Source organism: Scyliorhinus torazame, chromosome 18 (assembly GCF_047496885.1).
Source record: "Scyliorhinus torazame isolate Kashiwa2021f chromosome 18, sScyTor2.1, whole genome shotgun sequence".
NCBI lineage: Eukaryota > Metazoa > Chordata > Chondrichthyes > Carcharhiniformes > Scyliorhinidae > Scyliorhinus > Scyliorhinus torazame.
This window is the reverse complement of record NC_092724.1, coordinates 149,775,924-149,791,415: the sequence shown is the minus strand read 5'-3', so window position 1 is coordinate 149,791,415 and position 15,492 is coordinate 149,775,924. Positions and strand designations below refer to the sequence as shown.

At 43.6% G+C, this 15,492-nt stretch overlaps 1 protein-coding gene across 4 annotated transcripts in view; it reads left to right on the top strand.

Annotated features, from left to right (window-relative positions):
• The window catches only part of pgs1 (phosphatidylglycerophosphate synthase 1), a 102,222-nt gene that overhangs the window by 22,146 nt on the left and 64,584 nt on the right, over nt 1-15,492 (top strand). For all 4 annotated transcript variants that reach the window (XR_011936246.1, XM_072483578.1, XM_072483579.1 and 1 more), the window contains one exon: nt 7,480-8,007. Coding sequence is in view for 3 of the 4 variants with exons in the window: in XM_072483578.1 (XP_072339679.1) it covers nt 7,480-8,007 (528 nt within the window). In the remaining variant the exon portion in view is untranslated. The remainder of the gene's footprint in view (nt 1-7,479; nt 8,008-15,492) is intronic.

Here is a 15,492-nt window from a genome sequence, read left to right as displayed (position 1 = left end):
AATCCCATGCCTCCGTATTTTCTGCAGTAGCCTACTGTGGGGAACCTTATCAAACGCTTTACTGAAATCCATATACACCACATCAACTGCTTTACCCTCGTCCACCTGTTTGGTCAACTTCTCAAAGAACTCAATAAGGTTTGTGAGGCACGACCTACCCTTCACAAAACCGAGTTGACTATCTCTAATCAAATTATTCCTTTCCAGATGATTATACATCCTATCTCTTATCAACCTGTCCAAGATTTTGCCCACAACAGAAGTCAGGCTCACTGGTCTATAGTTACCGGGGTTGTCTCGACTCCCCTTCTTGAACAAGGGGACAACATTTGCTATCCTCCAGTCTTCTGGCACTATTCCTGTACACAAAGATGACTTAAAGGTCAAAGCCAAAAGCTCAGCAATTACCTCCCTAGCTTCCCAAAGAATCCTAGGATAAATCCCATCCGGCCCAAGGGATTTATCAATTTTCACACTTTCCAGAATTGCTAACGCCTCCTCCTTATGAACCTCAAGCCCTTCTAGTCTAGTAGCATAAATCAGTATTCTCCTCGACAACATTGTCTTTTTCCTGTGTGAATACTGACAAAAAAATATTCATTTAGCACCTCCTATCTCCTCGGACTCCAAGCACAACTTCCCACTACTGTCCTTGACTGGCCCTACTTTTACCCTAGTCATTTGTTTATTCCTGACATATCTGCACAAAGCTTTAGGGTTATCCTTGATCCTACCTGCCAAAGACTTTTCATGTCCCCTCCTGGCTCTTCTTGGCTCTGTAGCCACGTAAAATGGCTGCTTCCCTATTAATTTGGCCAAAACCCAATTTTAAAATGGCTAACCGAAAAGGCTGATGGGAAAAGCAGGCAACAGGACACAAACGGACAGCTGCAGGCAGAATATCATATTCGGCTCTGGGGAAGTTGGCCCAGATCGATACTCAGGACTATTAACAGCCCATCAACCCAGACATCTGCAGTTATACTCAGGACTATTAGCAGCCCATCAACCCAGACATCTGCAGTTTAATCGGCTATCCCCGGGAACAATTGCAACATATTAGCAATTGAATACCGGGCCAGACCTGTCGGCGCCTGCAGTGGCCGAAACAAAGGCAGGTGAACGACCACCCCCCCGATCGGGGAATCGCCTCGCAATTGGACGTATCGAACCCAGTGATTGGGAACAAGTCCAATCACTTGGGACTCGGGGTCAAGGGCCGCCCCGAGAGGCGGGAAGCCCCTGGGCCCTGTAAAGTGAGGGGCCAAGTTCAGATCTCTCTCTCCCTTCTTCGCCTGCTCGAGACCTTCGCAGGAACATCAACCAGCAACTGTAAGTTTGAATCCAGCGATCGCTATCCAATAAAGACTCCTAGCCATCGACCTGTATCAGCCTTTTGAATCCTGCGGGCCAGATCCGAATTGATAAGCCATTCGTTTCCCTGACCTGGTGGGCTCTTCCTAAAGCTAAGTATTGGCCAGTAGTGATAGGTTTCTATATAGATAGTAGGATTATTGTGTAAACATTACTTGTTGTATATAATAAATGACCGTTGATTTCAATCTTACTAAGCGGTGTGCTGACTTATTAATCATAACTTGAGCTTGAACCACGTGGCGGTATCAGAAAGATACCTGGCGACTCGTGAGCAAAGGTGACATAATCAGAGCAAATAAACTAAGACTAAAAAGAGCAACATAATTGGCGCAACAGCTCTCTCTTTCGGTCCTTCTTAGCTAACTTGTAACTCACGAGCGCCCTAACTGAACCTTCATGTCTCATCTTTACATAAGCCTCCTTCTTCCTCTTGACAAGTGTTTCGACTTCTTTAGTAAACCACGGTTCCCTTGCTCGACCACTTCCTCCCTGCCTGACGGGTACATACGTATCAAGGACACGCAGTAGCTGTTCCTTGAACAAGCTCCACATTTCCATTGTGCCATCCCCTGCAGTTTTCCTCTCCATCCGATGCATCCTAAGTCTTGCCTCATCACATCATAATTGCCTTTCCCCCCCAGATATAACTCTTGCCCTGCGGTATATACCTATCCCTTTCCATCACTAAAGTAAACGTAATCGAATTGTGGTCACTATCACCAAAGTGCTCAGCTACCTCCAAATCTAACACCTGTCCTGGTTCATGACACAGTACCCAATCCAATATGGCCTCGCCTCTCGTTGGCCTGTCTACATACTGAGTCAGGAAACCCTCCTGCACACATTGGACAAAAATGGACCCACCTAAAGTACTCGAACTATAGCGTTTCCAGTCAATATTTGGGAGTTAATGTCCCCCATAACAACTACCCTGTTGCTTTCGCTCCTATCCAGAATCATCTTTGCAATCCTTTCCTCTACATCTCTGGAACTTTTCGGAGGCCTATAGAAAACCCCTAACAGGGTGACCTCTCCTTTCCTGTTTCTAACCTCAGCCCATACTACCTCAGTAGATGAGTCCTCATCAAATGTCCTTTCTGCCACCGTAATACTGTCCTTGACTAACAATGCCACCCCTCCCCCTCTTTTACCACCTTCCCTGAGCTTACTGAAATATCTAAACCCCGGTACCTGCAACAACCATTCCTGTCCCTGCTCTATCCATGTCTCCGAAATGGCCACAACATCGAAGTCCCAGGTACCAATCCATGCCGCACGTTCACCCACCTTATTCCGGATGCTGCTGGCATTGAAGAAGACACACTTTAAACCACCTTCCTGCCTGCCGGTACACTCCTGCAACTTTGAAACCGTACTCATGACCTCACTACTCTCAACCTCCTGTATACTGGAGCTACAATTCAGGTTCCCAAGCCTGTGCCAGTATTTTGCAGTAGACACATTTAACACTGAAAATGTTACACTAGCTTATGTGGGCTAGTGTAATTCTTCATTCTGATCATACTTGCCATACTTGGGATGTGGATATCACCGCCAAAATGTATTTGATCGACAGAAAAACATAACTGTACATTTGGAGAATTTGTTTGAATACTCCAGTTTTTAATTTTGGTGTAAAAATACGATTACAATTTTTCCTGACAGTGATATCGCAATGTTGACATTTGTTACAGGACTAGAAGTAACTCAAAGCCATCTGATCTATCTGCCCATGCCTATCCTACCCTCCCTCTCTGCAATAACTGTTGGCAGTCAGTCATTCAGGTGATTAGACAAAATAAACCTGAACAGGGGTAGGTCATTTAACTGCTGAAGCTTGTTCTGCCATTCAGTGACATTGTGGCTGATCGGTAACTCAACTCCACGGGCCTTTGCTCTATGTATCAACACATTTGGTTAACAATCTCTGTTTCAAGTTCACAATTAATCTAGCATCAATTGCCATTTACAGAACAGAGTTCCCAGCTTCTAATAGCTGTTGTGCTGTTGAAGGGTTTCCTAATTTCACTCCTAAAAGGTCTAGAACTGATTTTTAGACTATGCCCTCAGACCTAGATATCCCAACCAGCGGCAATAGTCTATCGCTCTCTGCCCTACCTGTGACTGAGGTACAAGGAATGCACTATAAACACAATGGCACAGTTACAAATTGATGGCCTGTTTCAGAGATTTAGAAATATATATTTTTATTCAAGCTTTTGATATTTAAACATTTTAAACACACAACATAGCAAAGGAAAAACAACACAAACCCCCAACCCCCAATAATCAGGTTTGGAAGGGCCATGCCTCCCGACTGTCGCCCTCTCTGAAGCACTGTCCTCCTAATTCTTGCCACCTTACTTGCCCACACAAAAGACGAAATCAACCGCTCGACCCCCATAAAAAGCATTTTCAGCAAAAAGACTGGGAAATAAAAAATGCGGCAAAATATTCATCTTAACCGCCTGCACTTGGCCTGCCAACAATAATGGAAAGCTGTCCCATCTCAATAAAACCGGCTTGACCCTACCCACCCGGCTCGTAAAATTATTTAATTTTAATTTTTTATTTTTTTGTAAATTTAGCGTACCCAATTCATTTTTCCAATTATGGGGCAATTTAGCGTGGCCAATCCACCTAGCCTGCACATCTTTGGGTTGTGGGGGTGAAACCCACGCAAACACGGGGAGAATGTGCAAACTGCACACGGATAGTGACCCAGAGCCAGGATCGAACCTGGGACCTCGGTGCCGTGAGGCTACAGTGCTAACCACTGCGCCACCATGCTGCCCTGTAAAATTATTGTAGAGATAATATTTCGATTGGTAACGCTGGCCATTCCATAATTGTTTTCTACTTCTGTTTTATTCAGCAATTTACTTATAATATCTAGTTATATGATAGCAAAACTTGGGCAGGGATGAGAGTGTGACCTGCTTGTTATATAACTTAAGTTCTGTGATCTTTGCACTTACTCTCAAGTAAGCTGTAATACTCTTTTGGAAAGTGTAGCATCCCATTCTTTAATGACATGAAGCTGGATGTTGTTGATAGTTGTTAACTGAACAAGGAGATATACTTTTTGTATTAATTTCCACCTAACTATCCATTGTTGGTTTTCCTCTTGTGGCAAATAGTTACATCAGATTCGTACTTTTCTTGGGCTGTGTTTTCCTCGAGAGTCTCATTAGCTATTTTTCTTAAAGGAGACTCAACCCTTTGCCAGTCTTAATTGGAACGGACTATAAATGTGTGTTGTTCTGTTTCTAAAAACAGGAATTTGAGGATTCCTTCCTCCCATTGCTCCCCTGTCCATAGCTTGACCAGTAACCTTTTATTGAGATGACTTCCACTTGGCTGGTTGGAGGCCCACGAGGAGGCACCTCGTGTGTATGCATGAATGCATTTACCCTTAACACATATAAATACTCACTGAATACATCTGGAACAAGATAATGATGCCCTATTACTCCTAATTGTTGTGGATAACATATGCAGTAGTTGTCTTGGCTGGCTTGACTATAATACTCCCCTCCTTATCAGCAGCTAGAAACTGTATTCTAACTGTTGTGAGCTCACTAACTTATTTTAAGAGAACTTCAATATGAATTGTGTTCAAACTCTTCTATGCTACAATGATTGAAAAAGTACCAAGATGCCATCATATCCTGTTCTAGTTATAAGAATATATTCCAGAATGGTATCCACGCTTGTTGCACACTATGTTTTTCACTCTGAAATGTGGCCACTTTTTAAAACTTCATTTCAGTGATGTAGGCTTCACTGGCAATATCACCATTCATCAAGTTGCCCTTGAGAAGATGGTGGTGAGCCACGTTCTAAAACTGCTCTAGTCCATGTGGTGAAGGCTCCAGCAGCGTTGTTTGTTCCCGAGTTTGTAGATTTTGACCTAAGAAAGGTAACAGGATATATTTTCTAAGCCTCTTGTAAAATTTTCTTTCTTGGTGCTGGAAAGATCAAACTTAATTCTATGATTTTTCTATCCTTGAAAATAATTTAGTTTGAAATTCATGCGCTTTAAAAAAACATTTTTTTTTTTTTTAAGAGTACCCAATTAATTTTTTCCAATTAAGGGCAATTTAGCGTGGCCAATTCACCTACCCTGCACATCTTTGGGTTGTGGGGGCGAAACCCACACAAACACGGGGAGAATGTGCAAACTCCACACGGAGAGTGACCCTGAGCCGGGATCGAACCTGGGACCTCTGCGCCGTGAGGCGGCATTGCTAACCACTGTGCCACCGTGCTGCCTGAAATTCGTACACTTACCTGTTGTACAGATGTTTTAGGAGAGGCAGTGATATTGTCACTGGATTAGTAATCCAGAGACCCAGGGTAATGATCTGGGGACCTGGGTTCAAAACCTGTCATGGCAGATGGTGAAAACCTGAATTCAATAAAAATGAAATCTGGAATTGAAGTTTAATGATGACCATGAAACTACAGTTGATTGTTGTAAAAACCCATCTGGTTCACTAATGTTACTTAGAGAACAAATCTGCTGTTCTTCCCTGGTTTGGCCTCCATGTGACTCCAGATCCGCAGCAATGTGTTTGACTATTAACTTACCCTCTGAAATGGAGGGCAGCTGGGGACAGGCAGCGACGCAAAACAAATTAAAAAAACCAATTGTTTTTAGAGAGCATACACAGATTTATTATAACCATTAATTTGACGCCATTCACATGTCAGTTTTTGTTATACAAGCATGTGAGTTAAGAACAGGTGTGGGCTGATTGGCCCCTCGAGCCTGCTCTGCCATTCAATAATAGTCCGGCAGATCTGATTGTGGCCTCAACTCCACATTCTGCCTAGCCCCGATAACCTTTGACTCCTTTGTTCGTCAATAATCTATCTACCTCTGCCTTAAAAATATTCTATAACCTTGCATCCATTGCTTTCTGGAGAAGAAAGTTCCAAAGATTCAGGCCCTGCTGAAGTAGAAAAAATTGTTCTGATATTGGTCTTAGTGGGAAATTCCTTACTTTTTAAACCGTGTTCCCTAGTTCTAGACTGTCCCACATGGGGTAACATCCTCTCTGCATCCACCCTGTCAAGTCCCCTCAGGACCTTGTTTCAATAGATTCACCTCTGTATCTTCTAAATTCCAATGAATATAGGCCCAGCCTGTCCAATGTTTCCCCAGAAGAAAAGCCCCTCTCTCTATCCCAGTTATCGGTTGCCCAAACCTTCTCTGAACTGTTTCTAATGTGTTTGCATCTTAAATAAGGCAAACAAAACTGTACACAGTACTCTAGGGGCGGCAAGGTAGCGGAAGTAATGACTCCTGCTACACCCTTAGCACCAGTGGTTAGCACTGTCGCTTCACAGCGCCAGGGACCCAGGTTCGATTCCCGACTTGGGTCACTGTGCAGAGTCTGCACATCCTCCCCGTGTCTGCTCCGGTTTCCTCCCACAGTCCAAAGAAGTGCAGTTTAGACAGATTGGTCATATTAAATTGCCCTTAGTGGCCAAAACGATTAGGTGGGTTTACGGGGATAGGGTGGAGGTGTGGGCTTACATAGGGTGCTCCTTCCAAGGGCCGGTGCAGACTCGATGAGCCGAATGGCCTCCGGCACTGAAAATTCAATGATTCTAGATGTGGTCTTGTCAGTGCCCTGGGTAACTAGCAAAAGATCCCACTTTTATATTCCATTCCCCTTGCAATAAACAACATTCCTTTTTCCTTCCTAATCACTTGCTGTACTGGCATACTCGCTTTTGCTGATTCATGTACCAGGACACCCAGATCCTCTGTATCATTGAGTCGTGCAATCCCCCTTTCATTTGAATGATTTGCTGCTTTTCAATTCCTACCAAAGTGAACATGTTCACATTTTCCCACATTATACTCCCATCTGCCCACTCGGTTAACCTATCTATGTTCCTTTGCACACTCCTTCTGTCCTCTTCACAACTTACCTTCCTGCCTACCTTTGTGTCATCAAAATATTTAGCAACTCTGCATTCGGTCCCTTTCATCTAAATCATTGCTATAAACTATAAATAGTTAAACTGCAAGTAGTCCCGCTCATGGAAGCAGCATTAATTGAGTGCATTGTTATGATTACTTTTCAGGTAATCGAGCAGATTTCTGTGCAGCAGCAAATAAGAGGATCATGGCCGTAGTGAATGAAGCAAGAAGCGAGCAGCAGTTCAGAAACCATATAAGGGACTTGTTTGAAAATAGTTCTGAAGAAGATTTGCATGTGCTCGGTGACATTGGTACAGCTCCGAAATTTATAGATACATGGATCTACCCCATAATACAAATGAGGCCATTTGAAATAAGAATAGATGAGCAAGTGACTGAAACTTTAATGATTGAAGCTGAGGCGAATTCTAAGATGTACTTGACTTCAGGGTATTTCAACCTCACTCAAGCCTATATGAATCTTATTTTGGGTACCAGTACGGATTACCAAATACTGCTAGCCTCACCAGAGGTGAATGGCTTCTTTGGTGCTAGGGGTGTAGCAGGAGCCATTCCTTCTGCTTATGTTTACATTGCCAGACAGTTTTACAACAGAGTGTACCAGAGCGGGCTGCAAGATAGAATAAGACTACACGAGTACTTCAGGAAAGGCTGGACTTTCCATGCAAAAGGTAGGTGGGCTTTTTTGAATAGCGATAAAACACTTAAAATCTGGATTTTAAAGCAAATATATACATATATTATATTTAGTAAGCTTGAATTGGTATATCTGTCCTCCTATTTGCCAAATGAAGACTGCCCAGATTTTTCAGCAAGTGAACTGCTTGCAATTCACTAATTTACTAAAGGGCTGAACTGAGAGAATGGGAGGCTGGAGGTTGAACTGTTGAAGTTTTAAAAATTAATGCAACCATTGACTGTACATATTGCGAACCTCCTGTGAAAATTACCTCGTGGAAGACCACAAAGGGAAATCTGACCAAGTACCAAGGAAGGGGAGAATTCACTTTATGATCCAGTTGCGTACTTAATGTTGTTGAACATTTGTACTCTTAACCTGATTTTGTTGATAACACATTCACTCCTACGTTGATAGATCTGGACTTGCGTATGTAAGATGGTTTTGGCAGTTCAGTACAGCACTGAGAGAGTGCTGCATTGTCACAGGTGCTCTTTATATAGGCAAGTTATTAAACTGAAGTCCTTTCGTGGTGATTTTTTGGAAGAGCAGGAAATGCTGTCTGTATTCCAGCTATCTTCCTCTTAGAGTAAACGCAGTGTTTTAAAAATAAAATGATCATATATCTCTGCTGTTTTTGGGATGTTGTTATGGCAGAATGGGTGTGTAACAACAACCATTGCACTCCAAACATAATTCCCCATCTGACGTGCTTTGAAACATAGTAACGTAGACAATTTAACATTGTTCTGTGAAAATGATAACGTATATTTTTTTTTTGCAACATTTTCCATGGTGCCAATGATCAGATTAAGGTGATTACCATTGTGTCTGGTATACCAATCGTGTAATGTTAAATGTTGGTTGCTGGAGTTGAGTAACCCTTGACCACAAGTTACAAGTTTCCTGTCTGCTGTACATAGTTTCTGTAGTGTAATTATAGGATTTCATGTGATTGAACTCAGTGTGGTGACTTTCACAAATGCCTTAAGTGTGCATGTCCAATCTTTATAAAAATGGACTCAGTCACTTGAAAATAAATGGTTGGACACAACTTGGCAAGTTGCTTCATTCTAAGACAGTACGTGAATTTGGTGTGACATTCAAAATACATTCCAGTGGCATAGCTCAGTCTCAGCTCTCTCCTCAAAAACATGGGGGTGGTGTGGGCAGTAGGAAATATAAACATGGATACTAGGAGCACGGATAGGCCATTCGGCTCTTTGAGTTTGCTCCACCATTGATTATGATCATGGCTGATCACCAGCTCAGTAACTCCAGCGGGGGAGGATGGGGTGAAGAATATAAGGGAAGGTAAGAGCTGGGGCAGTTTGCTGATGACTGCACAATGTTCAGCACCGTTTGCGACTCTTCATATTGAAGCAGCCCATGTCCAAATGCGGCAAAACCTGAACAATATCCAGGCTTGGACTGACAAGTGGCATGTTACATTCAAGTTTCTTGCTACATAAATGAGAGGCAATAATCATCTCCAATCAGAGAGAATCTGACCATTATCCATTGACATTCAGTGACATTACCATTGCTGAATCCTTTACTGTAAACTTCTGAGGGATTACCATTGACCAGAAACTTAACTGGCCTAGCCATATAAATGCTGTGGCTGCGGGTGCCACAGTGGTTAGCACTGGTTCCTCACAGCGCTGAGGCCCCGGGTCACAGTCTTTGTGGAGTTTGCACATTCTCCCCATGCCTGCGTGGGTTTCGCTCCCCCCACAACCCAAAGATTTGCAGGGTAGGTGGATTGGCCAGGCTAAATTGCCCCTTAATTGGAAAAAAAAGAATTGGGTACTCTAGATTTTAAGAAAGAAGAATAAGGTGCTTGATTAAGCTAGTGCAACGTATTTCCACGTGCCCGCCAACATATTGTCATGTTGACAACCATTCAACTCCAAAACTCCTGCCGGAATTGCCCAAGGCATGCTCATCCAATCACAGGCTGGTTTCTGCAGCCATTAGTGAGCCTATCAGCAGCCATTTCATGGAGAAGCCAGTCTGTGATCGGACGGGCTGCACGTCCTCAGTTGTGGGTACCTGTGTGTTTGCACGCTCACCTCTGAGATGAAAAATCGTGGATTCAAGCCCCACTTTAGAGAGTTGAACAGATAATCTACACGTACACATCAATGTAATATTAGGTGAGTAATGCATTGTTGTGCATAAGTCACTGAAAGTAAGCGCACAAGTACAGCAGACAGTAAAGAGGGCAAATGGTATGTTGGCCTTCATAGCGAGAGGATTGCAGTTGTCTAGCGCATTAGTGAGACTACATCTGGAGTGTTATGTACAGTTTTGGAGTCCTCATCTGAGGAAGGATGTTCTTGCTATGGAGAGACTGCAGCAAAGGTTTACCAGGCCTATTCCTGGGATGGCGGGACTGTCGTATGAGGAGAGACTAAGTCAGTTTGGATTATATTAATTGGAATTTGGAATAGTGAGACGGGATCTCTTAGAAACCATAAGGATTAGACAGGGTATATTCAGAAAGAATGTTTCTGATGGTGGTGGAGTCCAGAACTAAGGGTCATATTTTGAGGGCAAGGGGTAAACCTTTTAGGACTGAGGTGAGGAGAGATTTCTTCACCCAGAGAGTGGTGAATCTGTGAAATTCACTACCACAGAAAGTGGTCATGGCCAAAACGTTGTATAATTTCAAGAAGGAATTAGATATAACTCTTGGGGCTAAAGGAATCGAGGAATATGCGGGGAAGGTGGGATCAGAGAATTGAACTTGATGATCAGCCATGATCATAATGAATGGCGGAGGAGGCTCGAAGGGCCGAATGGTCTCCTATTTTATTTTTAAAAATACATTTAGAGTACCGATTACTTATCTATCCAATTAAGGGGCAAATTAGCGTGGCCAATTCACCTTCCCTGCACATCTTTTTGGGTTGTGGGGATGAGACCTACGAAGACACGGGAAGAATGTGCAGAGAGTGACCTGGGACAGGGATCGAACTCAGGTCCTCGGTGCTGTGAGGCAACAGTGCTAACCACTGCACTACCGTGCCGCCCTTCCTGCTTCTATTTTCTATGTATGTTTCTATGTATGTGCTGAATTTCAGATTACATGTTAACTCGATACCCAGTCTACCTTATGTGTAATTATCTGGTCATTTATCTAATTGGTTAATGCACAACAAAGATTATATCAGATTTGGGGTAATTTAAAACTTGGATAGAAGACTGGCTAACCGACAGAGGACAGAGAGTCGGGATAAATGGTGCCAAAGGGTTTGGTCCTCTGGCCCCAACTATTTATAATCTATATTAATGACTTGGATGTAGGGCTAGACAATACTATAGCCAGATTGGCAGATGACATGAGGATAGATGGGATAGTAAGGTGCAATGAGGAAGTAAGAACCTTACGAATAGTTAATAATCTTTATTATTGATACAAGTAGGCTTACATTAACACTGCAATGAAGTTACTGTGAAAGTCCCCTCATCGCCGCACTCCGGCGCCTGTTCGGGTACACTGAGGGAGAATTCAGAATGTCCAAATCACTTAACAAGCACGTCCTTCGGGACTTGTGAGAGGAAACCGGAGCACCCAGAGGAAACCCACGCAGACACGGGGAGAACATGCAGACTCCACACAGACAGTGACCCAAGCGGGAATCAAACCCTGGCGCTGTGAAGCAACCGTGCTAACCACTGTGCTACCATAGCTAGGTTAGGTGAGTAGGGCAAAATGTGGGTGGCAGATGGACTTTAACGTGGATAAGTATGACGTTATCCATTTTGGTCAGAAAAATGGAAAGGTAACATATTTTCTAAATGGGGAGAGTCTTCTGAATGCGTAGGTGCAGAGGGACCTGGGTGTCCTCACGCATCAATCGCAGAAAACTGGTAGGCAGGTACAAGAGGTAATAAAGAAAGCAGATGGAATTTTGGCCTTTATAGCTAAAGGAACAGAATAAAAAAGGTAAGGAAGTGTTGCTGCAACTATACCAGGCGTTGGTGAGATCGCACCTGGAGTATTGTGCACAGTTTTGGTCCTCTTATTTGAGGAAGGATGCAGTTGCAGTAGAGGCAGTTCAGAGGAGGTTCACTGCATTGATTCCAGAGATGAGGAGTTTGTCTTATGAAGAGACATTGAGAGGTTTAGGTCTATGACCGTGTTTAGAAGAATGGGAATCTAATTGAGGTATACGAGATGATAAAACATATTGACAAAGTAGACATAGAGCAGATGTTTCTCTTGTGCGGCAACCGAGAGGTTATAGTTTTAGGATAAGGGGTAGCTGATTAAAACAGTAATGAGGAGAAATTACTGCTCTCAAAGGGTCGTGAATCTGTGGAATTCACTGCCTCAAGAGTGCAGTGGATGCCAGGACATTGAGTAAGGTTAAGGAGAAGATAGGCGGGCAGGAAAGTGGAGTTGAGGCCGAGAGGAGATCAGCCATGATCGTATTGAATGTGGAGAGGGCTCGAAGGGCTGAATTGCCCACTCCTCCTAGTTCGTATCTTCTTCTATGCTGTTTGTTGGTGTTCTTTTAAAAAAAAATTAGGGTACTCAATTCTTTTTTCCCCAATTAAGGGGCAATTTAGCATGGCCAATCCACCTATCCTGCACATCTTTTTGGGTTGTGGGTGTGAGACCCACGCAGCAACGGGGAGAGTGTGCAAACTCCACGCAGACAGTGACCGGGGACCAGGATCGAACCCGGGTCCTCAGCTGCGTGAGGCAGCAGTGTTAACCACTGCGCCACCGTGCGGTCCCGTTTGTGGGCATTCTATGCACAAATTAACTACTGTAGCACACGTGGCTAGCACTGTAGCTTCACAGCGCCAGGGCCCCAGGTTCAATTCCATGCTGGGTCACTGTGTGGAGTCTGCACGCTCTCCCCGTGTCTGCGTGGGTTTCCTCCCAGTGCTCCGGTTTCTCCCCACAGTCCAAAGACGTGCAGGTTAGGTGGATTGGCCAAGCTAAATTGCCCTTAGTGTCCAAAAAGGTGAGGAGGGGCTATTAGGTCATGGGGATAGTGTGGAAGTGAGGGCTTAAATGGGTCGGTGCAGACTCGGTGGGCCGAATGGCCTCCTTATGATTTCTATGTTCTACTATGTTTTCAGTAACTATAGTTCAGAAAATATGTATTGCCTTCGCATCCCTGTGCCACATCCTGCTTCAAAGGTATTCTACTTATTTACATAGAACATACAGTGCAGAAGGAGGCCATTCGGCCCATCGAATCTGCACCGACCCACTTCAGTCCTTCACTTCCACCCTATCCCCGTAATCCAATAACCCCATCTAACCTTTTTGAACACTAAGGCCATTTTAGCATGACAAATCCACCCAACCTGCACGTCTTTGGACTGTGGGAGGAAACCGGAGCACCCGGAGGAAACCCACGCAGACACTGGGAGAACGTGCAGACTCCACACAGACAGTGACCCAGCGGGGAATCGAACCTGGGACCTTGAAGCCACAGTGCTATTCACTTGTGCTACCGTGCTGCCCAGCTTACATGCTGTTTGACCAGGTTGGTTTTGCAAGGGCTGTAATATTTTCGTACTTTCTTTTTTCCATGAAGCTGAGTGCTCCAGAAATCTGCTGTTGAGGTATGGGGCTAGGTTTTATTTGAATTCAAGTAGCTTAAGGTCAACACATTTGATATGTTTTACTTTAGTAAGCAGTTCTTTCCCTGACACCGGAGAAGGCTGCAATATATTCCAGTAAAACTGTGTGTCCCCTCAAAGCCTTGTTTAAATTCCTCGCTATTTGCATGATAGGAAGCTGCATGGCTAGAATTAGTGGCCAAATTGATGCCAAGTAACCATGGTAACCTGGAACCAAACTGGAGAAAAGACACTAAGTAAGTGTAAGATGAAAGGCAGTATGCACAGTTTCTGTGTTCAGTTGACAAGGTCTCCGCTGTATTCATGCTCTACTCCCTGCCTTTGTTCAGGCATTTTCACAACTGGTCTAAATCGGATGTATTGGAAGATGTTGCTCATGGTTTAAATCTCATACACTCGGTTATGAAACTCCAAAGAAGTTAGATTGTTGAGTCTGGAGAAGGAAAGTATGGGGGGGGGGTTAAGCGAATCAAATGGTGAAATTACGAAATGAGTATGTAGTGTTAAGTAGGAACATTAAAAAACGCATGTGATGGACCCTGAAACACAAGCTGCACAATTAACCACTCTAGCTGTTATCCCCAAGTGTTTGGAATGTAAGATTGTTGTTGATCTGTTCTCTGGTTTTCTGATTTGACTGGGCTGGTGATGGTTGGTGGAGCGGTGGTGGTTGAGTGGGTATGGGAGAGCTCGATTTGTTGTTGGCTATGAGAATGGGGGATTAGAGACACCCCTGCTCCCCAGTTCCACAGCATTCTGACCTGAAACCTGGCAGCCTTGTGTATTCAACCTGCTTCTCCCAACTAATATGGTAAATACACGCAACGGTATTGGTTAACTACACCCAACGGTGTTGGTTAAATACACCCAACGGTGTTGGTTAAATACACGCAACGGTGTTGGTTACATACACGCAACGGTGTTGGTTAAATACGCGCAACGGTGTTGGTTAGCTACACTCAACGGTGTTGGTTAAATACACCCAACGGTGATGGTTAAATAAACGCAACGGTGTTGGTTACATACACGCAATGGTGTTGGTTAAATACACCCAACATTGTTGGTTAAATACACCCAACGGTGTTGGTTAAATACACCCAACGGTGTTGGTTACATACACTCAACGGTGTTGGTTGAATACACGTAACGGTGTTGGTTAAATACACCCAACATTGTTGGTTAAATACACTCAACGGTGTTGGTTACATACACTCAACGGTATTGGTTAAATACACCCAACATTGTTGGTTAAATACACTCAACGGTGTTGGTTAAATACACTCAACGGTGTTGGTTGAATACACGTAACGGTGTTGGTTAAATACACTCAACGATGTTGGTTAAATACACTCAACGATGTTGGTTAAATATACGCAACGGTGTTGGTTAAATATACGCAACGGTGTTGGTTAAATAAACCCAACGGTGTTGGTTAAATACACTCAACGGTGTTGGTTAAATACACTCAACGATGTTGGTTAAATATACGCAACGGTGTTGGTTAAATATACGCAACGGTGTTGGTTAAATATACGTAACGGTGTTGGTTAAATACACTCAACGATGTTGGTTAAATACACTCAACGGTGTTGGTTAAATATACGCAACGGTGTTGGTTAAATATACGCAACGGTGTTGGTTAAATACACCCAATGGTGATGGTTAAATAAACGCAACAGTGTTGGTTAAATAAACCCAACGGTGTTGGTTAAATACACTCAACGGTGTTGGTTGAATACACGTAACGGTGTTGGTTAAATACACCCAACATTGTTGGTTAAATACACTCAACGGTGTTGGTTACATACACTCAACGGTATTGGTTAAATACACTCAACGGTGTTGGTTACATACACTCAACGGT